The sequence below is a fragment of the Asparagus officinalis genome, chromosome 1 (genome assembly GCF_001876935.1).
Source record: "Asparagus officinalis chromosome 1, Aspof.V1, whole genome shotgun sequence".
In the NCBI taxonomy this organism is placed as follows: Eukaryota; Viridiplantae; Streptophyta; class Magnoliopsida; order Asparagales; family Asparagaceae; genus Asparagus; species Asparagus officinalis.
The window spans coordinates 95,888,678-95,904,210 of record NC_033794.1 but is presented as its reverse complement, the minus strand read 5'-3'; the positions used below and the strand labels follow the sequence as shown (position 1 = coordinate 95,904,210).

The following is a 15,533-nucleotide window of genomic DNA, read 5'->3' as shown; positions in this document are numbered from 1 at the left end:
CAGACAGAGGCTAGAATATGCTAGAGTTCTTGTTGAGGTTAATATGCCATCTCCTCTTCCAGATCATATCTCCATTCAGGGGCCAAAAGGGGAAAATATTACTCAGAAGGTAATCTATGAATTAAAACCTAGATGGTGTGATTTTTGTAAACAAGTGGGACATGAAACAAGCTATTGCAAGAGGAAAACTGGAATACAAAGATGGGTCCCTAAAAGCAAAGTTGTTTCCAAAGATAAAAATAAGCTTGGGAACAACTTGAACCCACTTGATGTTCATGATATTGCTCAAAAAAAGGCTGTTGATAAAGGAAAAGAAATCATTCAAGATTCTGCAAGTTATGATGACTGTATAAATGATTTTCAGACTGAAAGGACCCCTGTGCATGTTGTACATGATAAGAGCCTGAATGAGCATAGCAGCAGGTTTGTACAGTCTGGTGTAAAATTGACTGAAAAAGAACCTATCTATATACAACAAGCTCATATGGTGCATGTTCTAGGGAATGGAGTTGATATACAACAAATAAGCAACAAGACTGGTTTGCTGCAGGCTGTGCATGTTGATGAATGTGCACAGAAACCTGAATCTGGTTCAAAGCAAGTACTTGGTTCTGGGAAAAATGCTGATAATTCTTGGATACTTGTTCAAGGCTCCAGAACAAAAAAAATGCATCTCCATTAGTATCCAGTTGCTCAGATATTGATCCCTCTGTAATTGATAGAGGGGGGGCTATCCTAGATGAATTTGACTTTTTGGAACATTAGGGGATTGAATAAATCCTCTAAACAGCTCTTGGTCAATAAATTTTTGTTACAGTATCATATTTCTTTCATAGCTCTCCTGGAAACCAAAATCAAAGAATCAAAATTACCAAATTCTGTCAAGAGGATTACAAATGACTGGAAATGGTTATCAAATGTCAGGAACTCCTCGAAAGCTAGGATTCTTATTCTGTGGGATCCTAGAATTCTGGATACTCAGATTGTAAATATTTCAGACCAGCAAATTACTTGTGCAGTTAAATCATTTGATGGGAGGCTGGATTGTGTCATCTCATCTGTATATGGTTTCAATCAGATGGAGGGTAGAAAAGAATTATGGGCAGATTTAATTCACATTCAGAAATCAATAGGAAATGTTCCCTGGCTCATCTGTGGGGACTTTAATGCAATGGCTGATAAAGATGATAAGCTTGGTGGTGTAGTCCTCTCTGACTCAGATACCAGGGACTTCAGCAATTGCATTGCAGACTGTCACCTAAACCACATGAAAACACTAGGCTGTTTCTATACCTGGAATAACAAGCAAGAAGCAGAAACAAGAGTATGGAGCAGACTGGATAGAGCTCTAATAAATGATCAATGGATTTCTGCCTATAATTCAAGTTATGCAGAATATTTGTTACCTCAATTTTCAGACCATTCCCCAGGCCTGATTTCTATCTATGAGGACTGTTTACAAGGGAAAAAACCATTCAAATTCTTCAAGATGTGGACCAAACATGCTGATTATTTGCCTACTGTTTCTGATATTTGGAAAACAGATATTCAAGGGTGTGCAATGTACTCTGTTTACACCAAACTCAAAAAGCTGAAGGAAGCTTTGAAAATACTAAACAAGAGACATTTTCACAATATTAGTGAACAGGTTCAAAGAGCAAAAATAGTCTTGGAAGATACTCAGAGCAAACTTCAAAATAACCCTCTAGACACTATACTCATCAGTAGAGAAAAAGAAAATCTTTCTTCTTATAACAAGTTGCTAGACTGTGAAGAATCATTCTATCAGCAAAAAGCTAGAATAGCTTGGAGTGTGCATGGTGACAGAAGCACAAGATATTTTCATTCTACTGTCAAAAGGAACAGACATAACAACAATGTGGGTGTTCTTTATAACAGTAGAGGGGACAGGATTACTGATGGGGGGGAGATTGTTACTGAGCTTATTTCTTTCTTTACTAATCTGTTGGGTACTTCTGTTGCTACTTCTCCCCCAGACAAGAACATTATCAAATCTGGTCCTTGTCTGTCTGAAGCTCAAATCAAGGATTTATCAAAACCAGTATCTATAGAGGAAATTAAAGAGGCTATCTTCTCCATGTCTGATAACAAAGCTCCAGGGCCTGATGGATACAGTGCTTCTTTCTTCAAAACAGCTTGGCCTGTCATTGGTGAAGATATTTTAAAATCTGTAAGGGATTTCTTCAGGAATGGTAAGTTACTGGGCTCTATAAATTCCACTGCTATTACCTTGGTTCCTAAGGTTCAATGCCCAAAAACTCCTGCTGATTTCAGGCCTATTGCTTGCTGTAATTGCTTATACAAATTCATTTCTAAAGTCCTAGCTAATAGGATAAAATCAGTCATAGGCTACCTAGTGGATGAAGCACAAAGTGCCTTTATCAAAGGCAGACAGATCTTTAGAAATATATCTCTTGCGCATGAACTTGTTAAAAACTATAAAAGGAAACATATATCACCAAGAGTTATGCTCAATATTGATATTAAGAAGGCTTTTGATACGATCAGCTGGAGCTTCCTTACTGACATGCTAAAAGGGCCGAATTTCCCTGAGGTCATGATTAATTGGATTAAAACATGCATTTCTACTCCCTTTATTCTGTGCAAAAGTTGCAACAATGTGTTAAGGAGTTTAGTGCAATATCAGGCCTTGTTGCAAACCCTGAAAAGAGCTCTGTGTTCTATGGGGGTTTAGAGGTATCTGTAAAATCCTCTATAGCAAATCATCTGGGTTTTACTGAAGGAATTTTGCCAATCAAATACCTGGGGGTTCCCCTCATTTCTAGGAGATTATCTTTCCTGGACTGTGAGCCTCTCTTCTCAAAAATAACTAATCAATTACAGAGTTGGATGAAATATAGGAACCTCTCATATGCGGGCAGGCTACAGATTATTAAAAGTGTCATTTTGGGAATCCAAATCTATTGGACATCTGCCTATATACTCCCAATAAGTGTCCTGCATAAGATTGATGAAATGTGTAGAAACTTTCTATGGGGAAAAACAAACCAAGCTCACAAAAAGCCACCACTAGTTTTATGGGAAAAAGTCTGTCAGGGTAAAAGCAGAGGTGGCCTGGGCATTTTTTCTGCTGTACATTGGAACTTTGCTTCAGCTGTTAGAACAATTTGGTATATTCATGAAAACAAAGAATCACTTTGGATTAAATGGGTTCATGAGAGCTATCTCAAACAAGGTAATATCTGGCAAATTTGTGCTAAGAGGAGTGATTCTTGGTTATGGAGGCAACTGTTGAAAATGAGAGACAAAGCTATTGTCTTTTGTGGAGGAGTTGGTAAACTGAAAGAACTCATTATCTCTTGCTGCCAGGGATCAAAAATTAAACTCTCTGCTCTATATGAAGCTCTTGCCCCTGCTGCCAGTAAGGTTCAGTGGTACAAAACAATTTGGGATGATTTATCTATCCCTAAACATTCATTTATCCACTGGTTAGCAGTTCAGAACAAACTGCTAACTCAAGACAGACTTATGAAGAGAGGAATCATCTCTATTAATTCATGTAGCCTGTGTACAGGTTCTTGCTTGGAGACTAGAGATCATCTATTTTTTGAGTGCACTTTCTCATGCAATGTTTGGAATCACATTATGGAATGGTTGAAATTTGATTGGAGATCAACGAACTGGCAGCTGCTTCAGGTCTGGTACAATGCCAGGCTAAGGGGAAAGGGAGCAAAGCAAAGGATTAAAAGACTAGCATTGAATGCTACAATATACAGCATTTGGAGAGAAAGAAATCTAAGACTTTTTCAGCAGCAAAATAGAAATGAAGACCAGCTGGTGAGAGTAATAAAGATCGATATAGCGACTATCATCCTTAACAGTACTATTCTGAAGTATAGAGATGAATATCCCTTGATATTGTAAGGGTTTTTTGTATTTTCCTTGTATTCTTGCAATCTCAGTTAACAATAACTGAGTATCATGCTGTACATATAATCTCTTTCATTGGTGAATGAATAAAAATTTTTCATTGACCAAAAAAAACAAAAGCAAGATTTGTTCATGAGTGGTTGCATGGAGGCTGCTCTCCAAATCAAGGATTGCAATTTGAGACTTCCCCTTCCAATTATATCATTAGTTATAGATTAGTTGGCCAATAAATTTAAGTGATGACTTGTGCGTTATGTATTAGGAAGAGCTAGAGCTAGGTAGGCTTAATTAATTACCTTAGCAGTTGTACATCCAATGTGTTCAGTGATCTCAGGGAGATGTAGTCATGTCACGTTCAGATGTTTTCATGTTATTTTGCGATTATGACTAACGAGCATTAATAAATTTTGATGGAGGTTTAACAGAGATCCTACCGAGCTCGGTGCTGGCTAGGAAAGAAAATTAATTTCCATTAACTTCAGGCAAAAATGTTTTCATCCCTAGGATATTTTGAAACACGGAACTCCTCTTGGCTAGTCAAATATGAGAGAGAACTCTTTGATTTTATAAACTTTTAGGCATTGTTTGGTATGAAGGAATGAGTGAAAATAGAATGTTCATTTCTACTTTTCATTCATGCATATCAAACATACCGTCCTTTTAGAAGCTAGAATGCTCATCCCCACTTCTTTATTCCCACGTTTTATGGGAATGAGCATTCCCAATGAGCTAGTAGGAAATGTGCATTCTTATTTAAGTGGGAATAAAAAAATTGAAATACATACCAAATATTTAAAAAATTATTTATGAATTATCCATACCAAAATTAAAAACGTCGCCATACACTCTTTAATCTATAATCACACTCAACCGTAGTAATGGAAATGAATATATCGTTCGCACTCTCATTCCATTTTATTGCCACATCGGTTCCATTTTTACATAATATATGCACTTTTCATACCAATTTATCCATCTCTTAGACCAAGTTTGTGTTGATTTAAATGAATAGTGGAGGATTTATATGGAAGGATATACCATTTATATGGTTGAATTTCATAGATAACATTAAAATGTGTTTAATTAGTAGTATGTGAGTTTTAGTACCACATTAACTAATTGAATGTATTTTAAATGGTTTAAATGAACATATCTACTCTTCTATACTTATAGGAGGATCCAAATAATCATTGTTCACACTACAGTAAATACTACAGTGAATTATTATAGCATAAACAGTAAACCAGATCTCTCCACGCTCGAAATTACTGTTTATAATTTGGTCATCCGCACTTGAAGCACTGTTCATACTGTAGTTACTGTAGCATAAACAATAAATCAGGTTCGAGCCTCCATGCTTGAAGTTACTATTCATTCTACGGTATTCTACTGTAGTATAACAAAAAAAGCAAATTAGATGTATTAAAACACGGATTCTCCTTCAAGTATAGAGGAGTAAATATGATTTCTAAATCAAATATATTAAAATTTAGATCATTTTTTAAGTATATAGGAGTAGATATCATTTCAAATTTTAGGCGTACAATAATTAAATTAAATGTATTAAAACTTAGAGGAAGATAAGTTTAAAATACCGTGATTAAAAAAAATGGGGTCGTGCTTTGCACGGGACGCACACTAGTGTATTATATATGGCATAACAAAGGTGTTAGAAATGTATGTGTGTTGGTATGCTAGCGAGCGAGCGGGTACGTGCACGCAGGCCGGCGTGTGCCCTTTTTGCATGTGCTGCATTTAACTAGCCTGAACGTTTCATTGTTATGAACATTACAAGGTTTGAATGATAGTTATAGCAGACATTACCAACGTTGCAATAATTGGCATTTAGAGCCTTGTCTAACCCCTCAACTCACCTGAACCCTATATAAAGGGCGTCCTCTGTTTATTTACGAGACACAGAAAATAGAAACATAATTATTCTCTTGTGTTCAACAGAAGAGAGCGCTTCTTTGGACTACTGTTGTCTCATCATCGGAAGTATTGTGCAGGCCCAAGGCTACCCTAGGTGATACATAAAATTTCTTTAAGTCTAGTCCTCTGTTTAGAGGGCAATTCGGTGTTTCTGTAAAGTATCTCAGACTTTAAGTTCATCAGTTATGGTGTTTTTTTAACTCTATGCTCTATTCCTTTGTTTCTGCATGGTTTGTTTAGCTTATGTCTGGATTTATTTTTAATCTTGTTATTCTCAACAATCTACCGTTTATATTTACTTTTCATATGCTTATGAAAAGAACACAAAAGAGGGCTCGAAGGGAGACCATGATCAACGATGAAGGAGAGAAAAAGAAAAGAAGAGAGGAACTAGATAAAGGAATAGATCATACAATAAACTTACAAATCTCGGAAAATTTCACTCTTGACTGGTCATTTTTGGAGGCAACACAAAAGTAAAAATATATACAAGAGATCAAATGCTAGCGTCTGACATCATAATCAGCGGTTAATTTGTGACATACCTTTGATTTAGACTTGTTTCCAAGAAACCTAATCAGAAAGAAGAAAATTCAAATGCTAGCCACCAAGAGCAAACTGCCACATCAATAATTTGAATGAGATGTTTCTCAATTAGTTAACCAACCAAATGATAATGCTAATTAATTGTGATCATCATTATCATTTCCTAAATTCAAACAATATTTCTTTTCAAGTGTATAATGGCCGTATATAACAAATTTATACAGCTGCTGTAAACAGTAAACTGATGTGATAAATCTCGTCAGCAACAAGTCCAGGTAAAATTTTATTGAGAAAAAGTCACTACGTAGCAAGTGACATCCTTTACACTTTTACTAAATCAATCATGTCACGTAAATTAATAATCAGCTCAACAGCCAACAAGAAACTTTGGGAAAAAAGAAGAAGAAATAAAGCTCTTCAGAATTGCAGTTTAACCATCTCTCTTGAATTCACACCCTGCACGAAGTGTGAACAGAATATGACGTGTTAGAAAAACAAAGAATTAATAGATATACAACCAGCGAGAAAAACAAGTTGAGTAGCTTCCACAATTAAACAAGTCAAGTCTTTGCCAAACTATGGGTCAGCATCTAGATCCATTCATTTTCATTAATAAGAAATACGTTTAACTTGAATGGAGACTAAAGGATAGAGAAAGATCCATGAAGGTGATATCCATCATTGATAAATTCGAGGTCAACTATTGAGATAATATATAGTGCCAACCAGTCCCCAGAACTATTCAATTCAAACTTTAGGTACATCCCAGTAGCAGACCTAAGCACTCAACTATTCATCATTATCAGATAAAATAGAAGCAGAAGGTCTCATGTGAAGCATGGTTTTAATTATATTGGTCAAAGTAAGATTAGTAAGTTATCTACCACATATGTAATAGCTTAGCTAACACATATATACTCATATTATAGGTAAAGACGTTGGCGAACTGTTAGAAAAATCATAAGTTCCTCTGGGCCAATTATATCGCGTAATTGACATGTGCTAATGCTTACATAAAAACTATGTGTACGCAAATGCTCCGAATATAAGATACAGCAAAAAAGTTTTAGAAACAAGTAACATGAGTTGCAGTCACCAGTTACCTCACAATTTGAAAATCAGGATAGAGGCTTTATTGTTATTGAGTTTTTCTTATGTTGTAGTTTTTCTCAGAATATTTGGTAGCAATTTTTTCAAAATGAGCCGCAAACATTATTAGATCCTATGCCTAAGGTATATTTACCAATATTACCTTGATTCATGTATCAGCCTTCAAAGTAGTAATTTATAGGATGTTAAACTTATCATATAAAGATGATTGAGCTTAACAGAATTAAGTAAAGTGCCCCAAATCATAATCCCTAATCTGTCCTATATATTTTGCTTGACTTTCTTCTCGTTTACGCAACATCAGCAATCGAAAGCTATAGCTGTAAAGTTTCCAACTTGAATGCCATCCCAATTAACAAAAGGTAAAAAGGGATAGTACGACAATTGCAAATTTTTTTTGACTAATTTGAAATAATGCAATAATCATGTTAATTTTCAACTTAAAGAGCCCAGATGAAGAAGACATTAGGAATATGTTCACATTTAGCGGAATTGTGCTTGATCGCCTGCAACATGATCCAAGTAGAAGACACCATGCGGATTTTATTTTAATCTCATTTTTCCATCACCATGTTTTTTCATCTATATATATAGTTACATTTTGCTATATATCAATAAGTCGAAAGCTCTAGCACCCTAATTAGGATTTGAGGGAGTGAGGCACTTACTGAGTGAACTCGATATTGATCACCCCAGCAGATTTATTCGCTACCATCTCAAACGCAGCTGCAGACAGAACAAGAGTCGCGCCATTTCTCGAAGAAATCGACCTTAACTTTGATGCGCGGTCGACAACCGTAATTTGTATTGTTCGCCCAGTATCGCATGCTCTTGGCATTTCAGAGCTGAGGCACCTTACTTTATACTCCCTCCCACATGAAGCTCCATTGTCCCATATCCCTTCGCCCGCTGCTGCAAAGAGCCCATAAGCTGGGAGCTGGCTTGTATCACTTCCATAACAAACCGTAGCTGCGATGAAAAGGAAAAGTTAGTGAACGAATGAAGATGAAATGAGCTAGGGTTGAAGATGTCTGGAAACACTTACGTGTGTACGGTGTAGAATAGTATGCAGCTGTGCCTACATCCGCAGAAGAAGGAGTTAAGAGGAGAAGAAGAGAGAGGAGGAAAACCATGGGGTAGGGAGTCTGGGATTTTAGAGGAAGGGAGAAAGGTCAAATAGGCTTGCGTTCCACTTTGTTTATAAAGCTCCTAGGTCTCTAGGTAGTTCGGACTGTATATTAATGACTATATTCCTTGCCTTATATAATATATTGACATCTTTATATAGAATATTAATCATCTACTGTATATCCCCTTCCCTGTATATAACAAACATGGGATGTGCTACATATGTTAAGCATGTGAAATTGTGCTAGAATCGTCTTATTATTACATGGCCATATGCAGAGTGAAGTGATGAAATGAAACCAAGGCTTTACGCTGTCCCTTTTAATGAGGGAATTTAAAAAAAAAAATGAAACTCCTAAGGTACTAACGTTCATGCAGACAGAAAAAACATGAGTTATATGGCACGCTCTTCTGAAAAGTTATTATGTTACAAGAATATAAAACTATTCTGTGGTAAAGAAGTTGTCTAGATTAATTAAGCTTCATGTTTTGTAAACATCATCAAGCGCCTACTGCATGGCATAGATCAGAATTACCCTGCAGCATTATATATACCTAACCATCCTTTTTCATAAGAGCTAACAATTGCGTTAATTATCTGGTCCAATAATCTCTAAAGGATTGGCTAGTTCAATGTGCAAATTAAAGTTTTTTTTTTTAAAATTAGAAGAGGTTATTCGCAAATCTTAAGAGGGCCTCTCTTAAAGATGGGAACATCATATTTGCGATATAATTAAGCTACTTCTTCGGCACGACTCTAACATGTGGAACGAGTCCGGTTTTGGTCGGAACCGACGGCATACGAGAAGCACATCCACCCCATACAAGTGACTAACAGGGGGGCAGTACTGTAATTGCACCCCTTGATTGTATGGAGCAAAAACAGCCCATTTGCATGCGGGCAGTTCTGAGGTGGTCTTAATTCATGTGGAACCCAAGCAATTCATGGATTGGTCCCACGTGTCAGTGGGCGGCTCTACCAAGGTAGAACAACACTCGGTCCAAATTCTGCAAGCTTTTGGTAGCCGACAGATTCAAACAAAGACTAGGAGTTCTCTTAAATATATAGGATAGATGATGTTCTCTAAGGTGAATTTGACTTTATGGAGCCTGAAGGGTCAGAAACATAAATGAATAGATGAAGTGTAAGGTTTGGATAGTATATGAGGTGTAAAAATTCTCACTAGAAAAATTATAACTCCACCTTTCGATAACACTAGTTACCCAATCTGTATCACTCCTCTTCAATATATACTAGGTTTTGGTATGCAGCAGCTGTTCATTATGTCTTTTAGAATGTTTGTCTGAGGTGATACCGCGGCATTGAAGTTTCAAAGTTGGGTGTTAGGCATGTTCATTGAGTTTAACAAAGCTCAGTGATGAATTATAAACGTGCTATAGCAAGATTTAGAGTGTTTTCTCCATCAATTACAACCTGAAAATTGAGTAGAGTAACATCGACAAAGTTATCTTACTGTTCAAGGAAAATTCACAGCTATCTAAAGTCTAGCTGAAGGCATGAACTTAAGAGAGTGTCCTAAATGCAGGCTAGAGAAGTACTAAATGGGGAAGTTTAGGCAACAAAGATAATGAAGAAATAGGTATATAAGGGGGGGAAACACGAAGAGATATGAAGTAATATCCTGACATAGAGCATTGGATGTGCTCACTGGAGAACAATCACTGATCCTTCTCATCTGTGATCTGTGTAAGTTCTTTGTCTTTGGCTCCTAATTGCTGGCCTGCTCATCCAAAAGAGAATCCTTAGTTAACAGTATTTTTAGGGCCAAATCAGATTGGTGCGACATCACATACAAGAAGATGCACACAAATTTCATGTTATAGAAGATTTCTGTAGGAGACTTGTACTCCTGAAGTATGCACTCACCTTGAGCAGATAAAGGGTAGAAAAAACTATAGCATTCAAGAAATTTGACTTAAATGTATGATCTATCACAGAAGTTGGTTTAATCCAAACAAGAAGGCAAAACTGCTATATAACAGCTTGGATATGTGAAGCAAGTATGTGAAGACTTAAATGTTGTGATATCTATCTCAACAAGATGTATGAGAGATGCTGAATTAGACAGTAGGTCCTCAAGTTTCTCTGTGAATTCAATCTAGGACTTTATCCAGAAGGCCCCAAATCTAAGTGTCAACCTCTCAGGTTTCTTTTTTTTATTTTTTTATTTTTGAGAGAGAGAGGGAGAGAGAGAAGGGATGGGATCCCAAACTGAGATCCCAGACATCATTCTAATTGCCAAACTCTCGTTATTTACAGTGTTGTGCGCGGCGGAAGCTTTCTAGGGCAACACGAACAATAACTTGAACTAAACCACAAATAATATAAAATCCAGAGAACCCCTCGGTCGACCGCACCGGTCGACCGAAACACCTGCGGTCGACTGGCCCGGTCGACCGACCTCCTTTCTGTCGCACAGTAAGCTTTGTACACGAATGCGGTCGACCGGACCGGTCGACCGCCGCCTGGTTTGCCTGATTCTTCTGAGTTTCTGTAATTTCTTCAATTCTCCACCTCGGCGAATGTTTCCACCAAAAACTGAGCCGACACCAAATCATCCAATAGTTCCTCAACAAGTCCAGGAACAATACTCGAGCTGAAACGCGATCTCCCCCCATCTGAATCAACTGATCAAACCGGCTGCATCTGAAAGACTGCCTACGTATCCTCTTGCCCAATGAATCAAGCCGAACGTAGTTCATAATAATGGCCTCCAAAGGCCTCAGCACTGAAGGATGTTCAAAAGCTTCAAATAATGACCAAATTTCACTACTGAAATAACTTTGGTCAACATATCTGCAGGGTTGTCATTTGTGTGGACCTTCTCCAATATGACATCTCCATCATCCAAGACGTCCCGTACAAAGTGGAATCTGACGTCGATGTGCTTCGTGCGCGCATGATAAACCTGGTTCTTCGCCAAATAGATAGCCGACATACTATCACAATATATCCGAATAGTCTCCTGAGTGATCCCCAAGACAAAGTGGAATCTGACGTCGATGTGCTTCGTGCGCGCATGATAAACCTGGTTCTTCGCCAAATAGATAGCCGACATATTATCACAATATATCCGAATAGTCTCCTGAGCAATCCCCAAGTCCTCCAATAATCCACGCAACCATAAAGCCTCCTTAATAGCTTCAGTAACTGCCATATACTCTGCCTCTGTAGTAGAGAGAGTCACTGTGGACTAAAGCGTGCAACACCAACATACAGGTGCACCTGCCAATGTGAAAGCATAACCTGACGTAGACCGGCGTTTGTCAAGATCTCCAGCATAGTCTGAATCCACATATCCAATACAAGCCTGCCCATCCTTCTCATCCTTCTGAAATACTAAACCAACATCCACGGTGCCTCGAACATACCGTAGAATCCACTTCACGGCCTCCCAGTGACCCTTCCCGGGGTCATGCATGTATCTCGATACCATGCTCACGGCCTGTGACAAATCTGGCCTCGTACACACCATCGCATACATCAAGCTACCTACTGCACTGGCATATGGGACCTTCGACATATAATCTCTGTCCTCAACTGAAACAGGTGACATCAACGCTGAAAGCTTGAAGTGGGGAGCCAATGGTGTGCTAATTACTTTTGCATTGCCATCAAAGCTGAATTTATTCAACATCTTCTGCAAGTAACTCCTCTGTGTTAGCTTTAATTTCCCCTTCACCCTGCCTCGCTCGATCTCCATACCCAATATCTTCTTTGCCTCTCCAAGATCCTTCATCTCAAACTCGGATGATAACTCCTCTTTCAGCTTTCGAATAGCCGAAGAATTCCTGGAAGCAATAAGCATATCATCAACATATAAAAGCAAATATATGAGCTCACCATCCTGTAGCTTGCGCATATAAACACATGGGTCATATGGGCTCCTCGTGTACCCTCGGCCAATCATAAAGCCGTCGAATCTCTTATACCACTGTCTTGATGACTGCTTCAAACCATAAAGAGACTTCTTCAGCTTACAAACCAAATCTTCCTTTACTGCAGCTTTAAAACCCTGTGGTTGTGTCATATAGATCTCCTCATCTAAATCACCATGTAGAAAGGCTGTCTTCACATCCATCTGGACCAAGTCCAAATCCAACTGTGCCACTAACGCCAATAAAATTCTAATCGACGAATGCTTCACAACGGGTAAAAATACCTCGTTGTAATCAATGCCCTCAAGCTGTGCATATCCCTTGGCAACCAGTCTGGCTTTGAACCGAATGTCCCCAATAGAGGATCCCTCCTTCTTCGTATATACCCACTTGCAACCAATAGCTTTCTTACCCTTAGGTAGATGTGCAAGTGTCCAAGTGTCGTTCTTCTGAAGAGACCGCATCTCCTCCTCCATAGCTTCCCTCCACCTGATCGAATCGGGGCTAGACTCTGCCTCCCTGAATGTGGCTGGAACCATATCATCAACGACCTCCACTGATAATGCATATGCGACCATGACATCATTATACCTAGCTGGCCGACGAATCTCTCTCCTCGGTCTATCTGCTGCAATGGTCCTCTGAACATGACCCTGTTCCTGAGTCCCATGATCTACTGTATCCTGTATCTGCCCATCTGTCATCTCATCTCCTCCCAGTGTCACCTCTGTAGGAGCCTCAATGGATACAGTGTTCTCTGGAGTGGGTGGAGTAATATCAGTCCACCTGCTGCGATATCTCTCCTGTCTGGTCTCCCTCCACCTGCTGAGGGGCTCGAGGCCTCATCATGTACGCCTCGTCAAATGTGACATCTCTGCTAATAACTATCTTCTTGTCCTGTGGATCCCATAATTTGAAGCCTTTGACTCCATCTCTAAATCCCACAAAGACTGCTTTCCTCGCTCTCGGATTTAATTTACCATCACTGACATGATAATAAGCTGGACACCCGAATATCCGAAGCGACTCATAGTCACTAGCCACCGAACCAAACCAACGCTCCAAAGGAGTCTTCCCATCTATCGCAGTGCACGGTAACCTGTTCACAAGATGGCTCGCATAAACCAACGCCTCGGCCCAAAAAGATCTAGGCAATCCACTTTGCGTCATCATACACCGCACCTTCTCCAGCAAGGTACGGTTCAATCTCTCAGCCACCCCGTTTTGTTGCGGTGTCTCTCGAACTGTGAAGTGTCTTTTAATGCCGTGATCCCGGCAAAACTGCAGAAACGGATCACTCTTGTACTCTCCACCGTTATCTGAACGTAGAGTCTTCGCCTTTCTACCTGTCTGCAGCTCCACTTTCTTCTTTCACTCCATAAAAATATCCAGGACCTGATGTTTATGCTTCATCGGGTATACCCAATTCCTCCTGGAATAATCATCAATGAAAGTGACAAAATAGTTGGCCCCACCAAGAGATGTGTTCTTGGAAGGACCCCAAACGTTTGTGTGAATATAATCCAATGTACCTAGGGTGTTATGAACAGCGGTGCCAAACTTCACTCTAGTCTTCTTCCCAAGTACACAATGCTCACACAATTCCATCTTGCATGTCTTAGCACCTTTCAATAGCCCCTGTTTTGCCAATGACTGTAGGGACTTATCACCTGTGTGTCCAAGTCTCATGTGCCATAAGGTGGTAGTGTCTTCCTCTGTAGTGATAGAAGCTGTCAGACCCCCTGTAACTGTCTTACCCTTCAAGTAGTATAGGTTGGTTTCCCTGACACCTCGCATCACCACCATAGAACCCTTCGTGACCTTCACTGTACCATCCTCTAAGATCACTCGATATCCTGCTGCCTCCAAAGTCCCAAGAGAAATGATGTTCTTCGTCAACTGCGGCACGAACCTCACTTCCTTTAATTCCCTCACTACACCATCATGCATCCTGATCCGGACTGAACCAATACCACCAATAGGGCATACGTGATCATTACCCATAAGCACGACATCCCCTCTTTCCAGCTCCTCAAAGCTAGAAAACCACTCCCTCTTAGGGCAGATGTGATATGTAGCTCCCGAATCCATCATTCACTCCGTGGAATCTGCATAGCAAACCGACGGTAAAGCAGGGCACGAATAGCCTGAAGAATTTGAATCTGAATGCTCACCAATAGCTTTTGCAACATTCACTTCTGAAGCTTGTGCAACTTTCCCCTTATTCTTTCCGGCTTTTTCTTTCCACTTTGGGCAGTCAATCTTCCAATGTCCTTCTTCTTTACAATACCGACATTGATTTCTACCAACACTCTTATAGGCACTCCTATTCTTTGACTTTGAGCGGTTAAACTGACGACGGTTTGGATCTCAGCCTCGAACTGCTAACGCATCTCCCGATGCCTTCTCGGAGGGTTCACCATCACTCTTCCTCAACTCATAGTTCACCAAAGCTGAGGTCACCTCCTTGTAGCTAACTGTAGTTCTTCCATTGATCATAGTGAGAACGAACGTACCATAATCATCTTCGGGCAACGAACACAGAAGTAGCATCGCCTTGTCTTCATCCTCAACTATAATATCAACATTGGCCATATCTGAAAGTAGCTTAGTGAAATTGTTGACATGCTCCCTGATGGAAACCCCTCTCTTCATCTTGAACTGGTAAAATCTCTTCTTCAAGTGAAGCCGATTCTCAATGCTCTTCGTAAGATATTTCTCATTGAGTGTTTCCCACATCTTCTTCGCCGACGTCTCGTTCATAACATCATAAATAAGATCCGGCGTCAAGCATGACCTAATAACACCACAAGCTCTACTGTTCATCTTTCTCCAAACCTTATCCTCCAACTCAGCGGGTTTCTCTTTTAACTCAAGAGTCTCCTCCAAATTCTGTGCATCCAAAGCATCCATCACCTGACACCTCCACAATCCAAAATTGATCTTGCCATCGAACTTCGGAACATCAATCTTCGTGTTATTGATGCTCAGACTCTGTATCGCCT

At 39.4% G+C, this 15,533-nt stretch overlaps 2 protein-coding genes across 2 annotated transcripts; one reads left to right on the top strand and one right to left on the bottom strand.

Annotated features, from left to right (window-relative positions):
• On the top strand, positions 740-3,906 carry LOC109837719. Its single transcript, XM_020406067.1, has 2 exons — positions 740-2,575; positions 2,632-3,906. Exons 1-2 carry the CDS (start codon positions 740-742, stop codon positions 3,904-3,906), a joined length of 3,111 nt encoding a protein of 1,036 aa, XP_020261656.1.
• Positions 6,636-8,899, bottom strand: LOC109843369 (EG45-like domain containing protein 2). Its single transcript, XM_020412307.1, has 3 exons — positions 8,546-8,899; positions 8,169-8,469; positions 6,636-6,846 (listed from the first exon to the last, which is right to left on the bottom strand). The coding sequence occupies exons 1-3, from the start codon at positions 8,631-8,633 to the stop codon at positions 6,840-6,842; spliced, it is 396 nt and encodes a 131-aa protein (XP_020267896.1). The 5' UTR covers positions 8,634-8,899; the 3' UTR covers positions 6,636-6,839.

Bases quoted from the DNA above. Each gene is read 5' to 3' on its own strand.
- LOC109837719 (XM_020406067.1), top strand. From the start codon at position 740: ATGAATTTGACTTTTTGGAACATTAGGGGATTGAATAAATCCTCTAAA. The intron at 2,576-2,631 runs GTCATGATTAAT...TCTGTGCAAAAG, and splicing joins AAGGGCCGAATTTCCCTGAG to TTGCAACAATGTGTTAAGGA.
- LOC109843369 (XM_020412307.1), bottom strand. From the start codon at position 8,633: ATGGTTTTCCTCCTCTCTCTTCTTCTCCTCTTAACTCCTTCTTCTGCG. The intron at 8,470-8,545 runs GTAAGTGTTTCC...TTTTCATCGCAG, and splicing joins CTATTCTACACCGTACACAC to CTACGGTTTGTTATGGAAGT.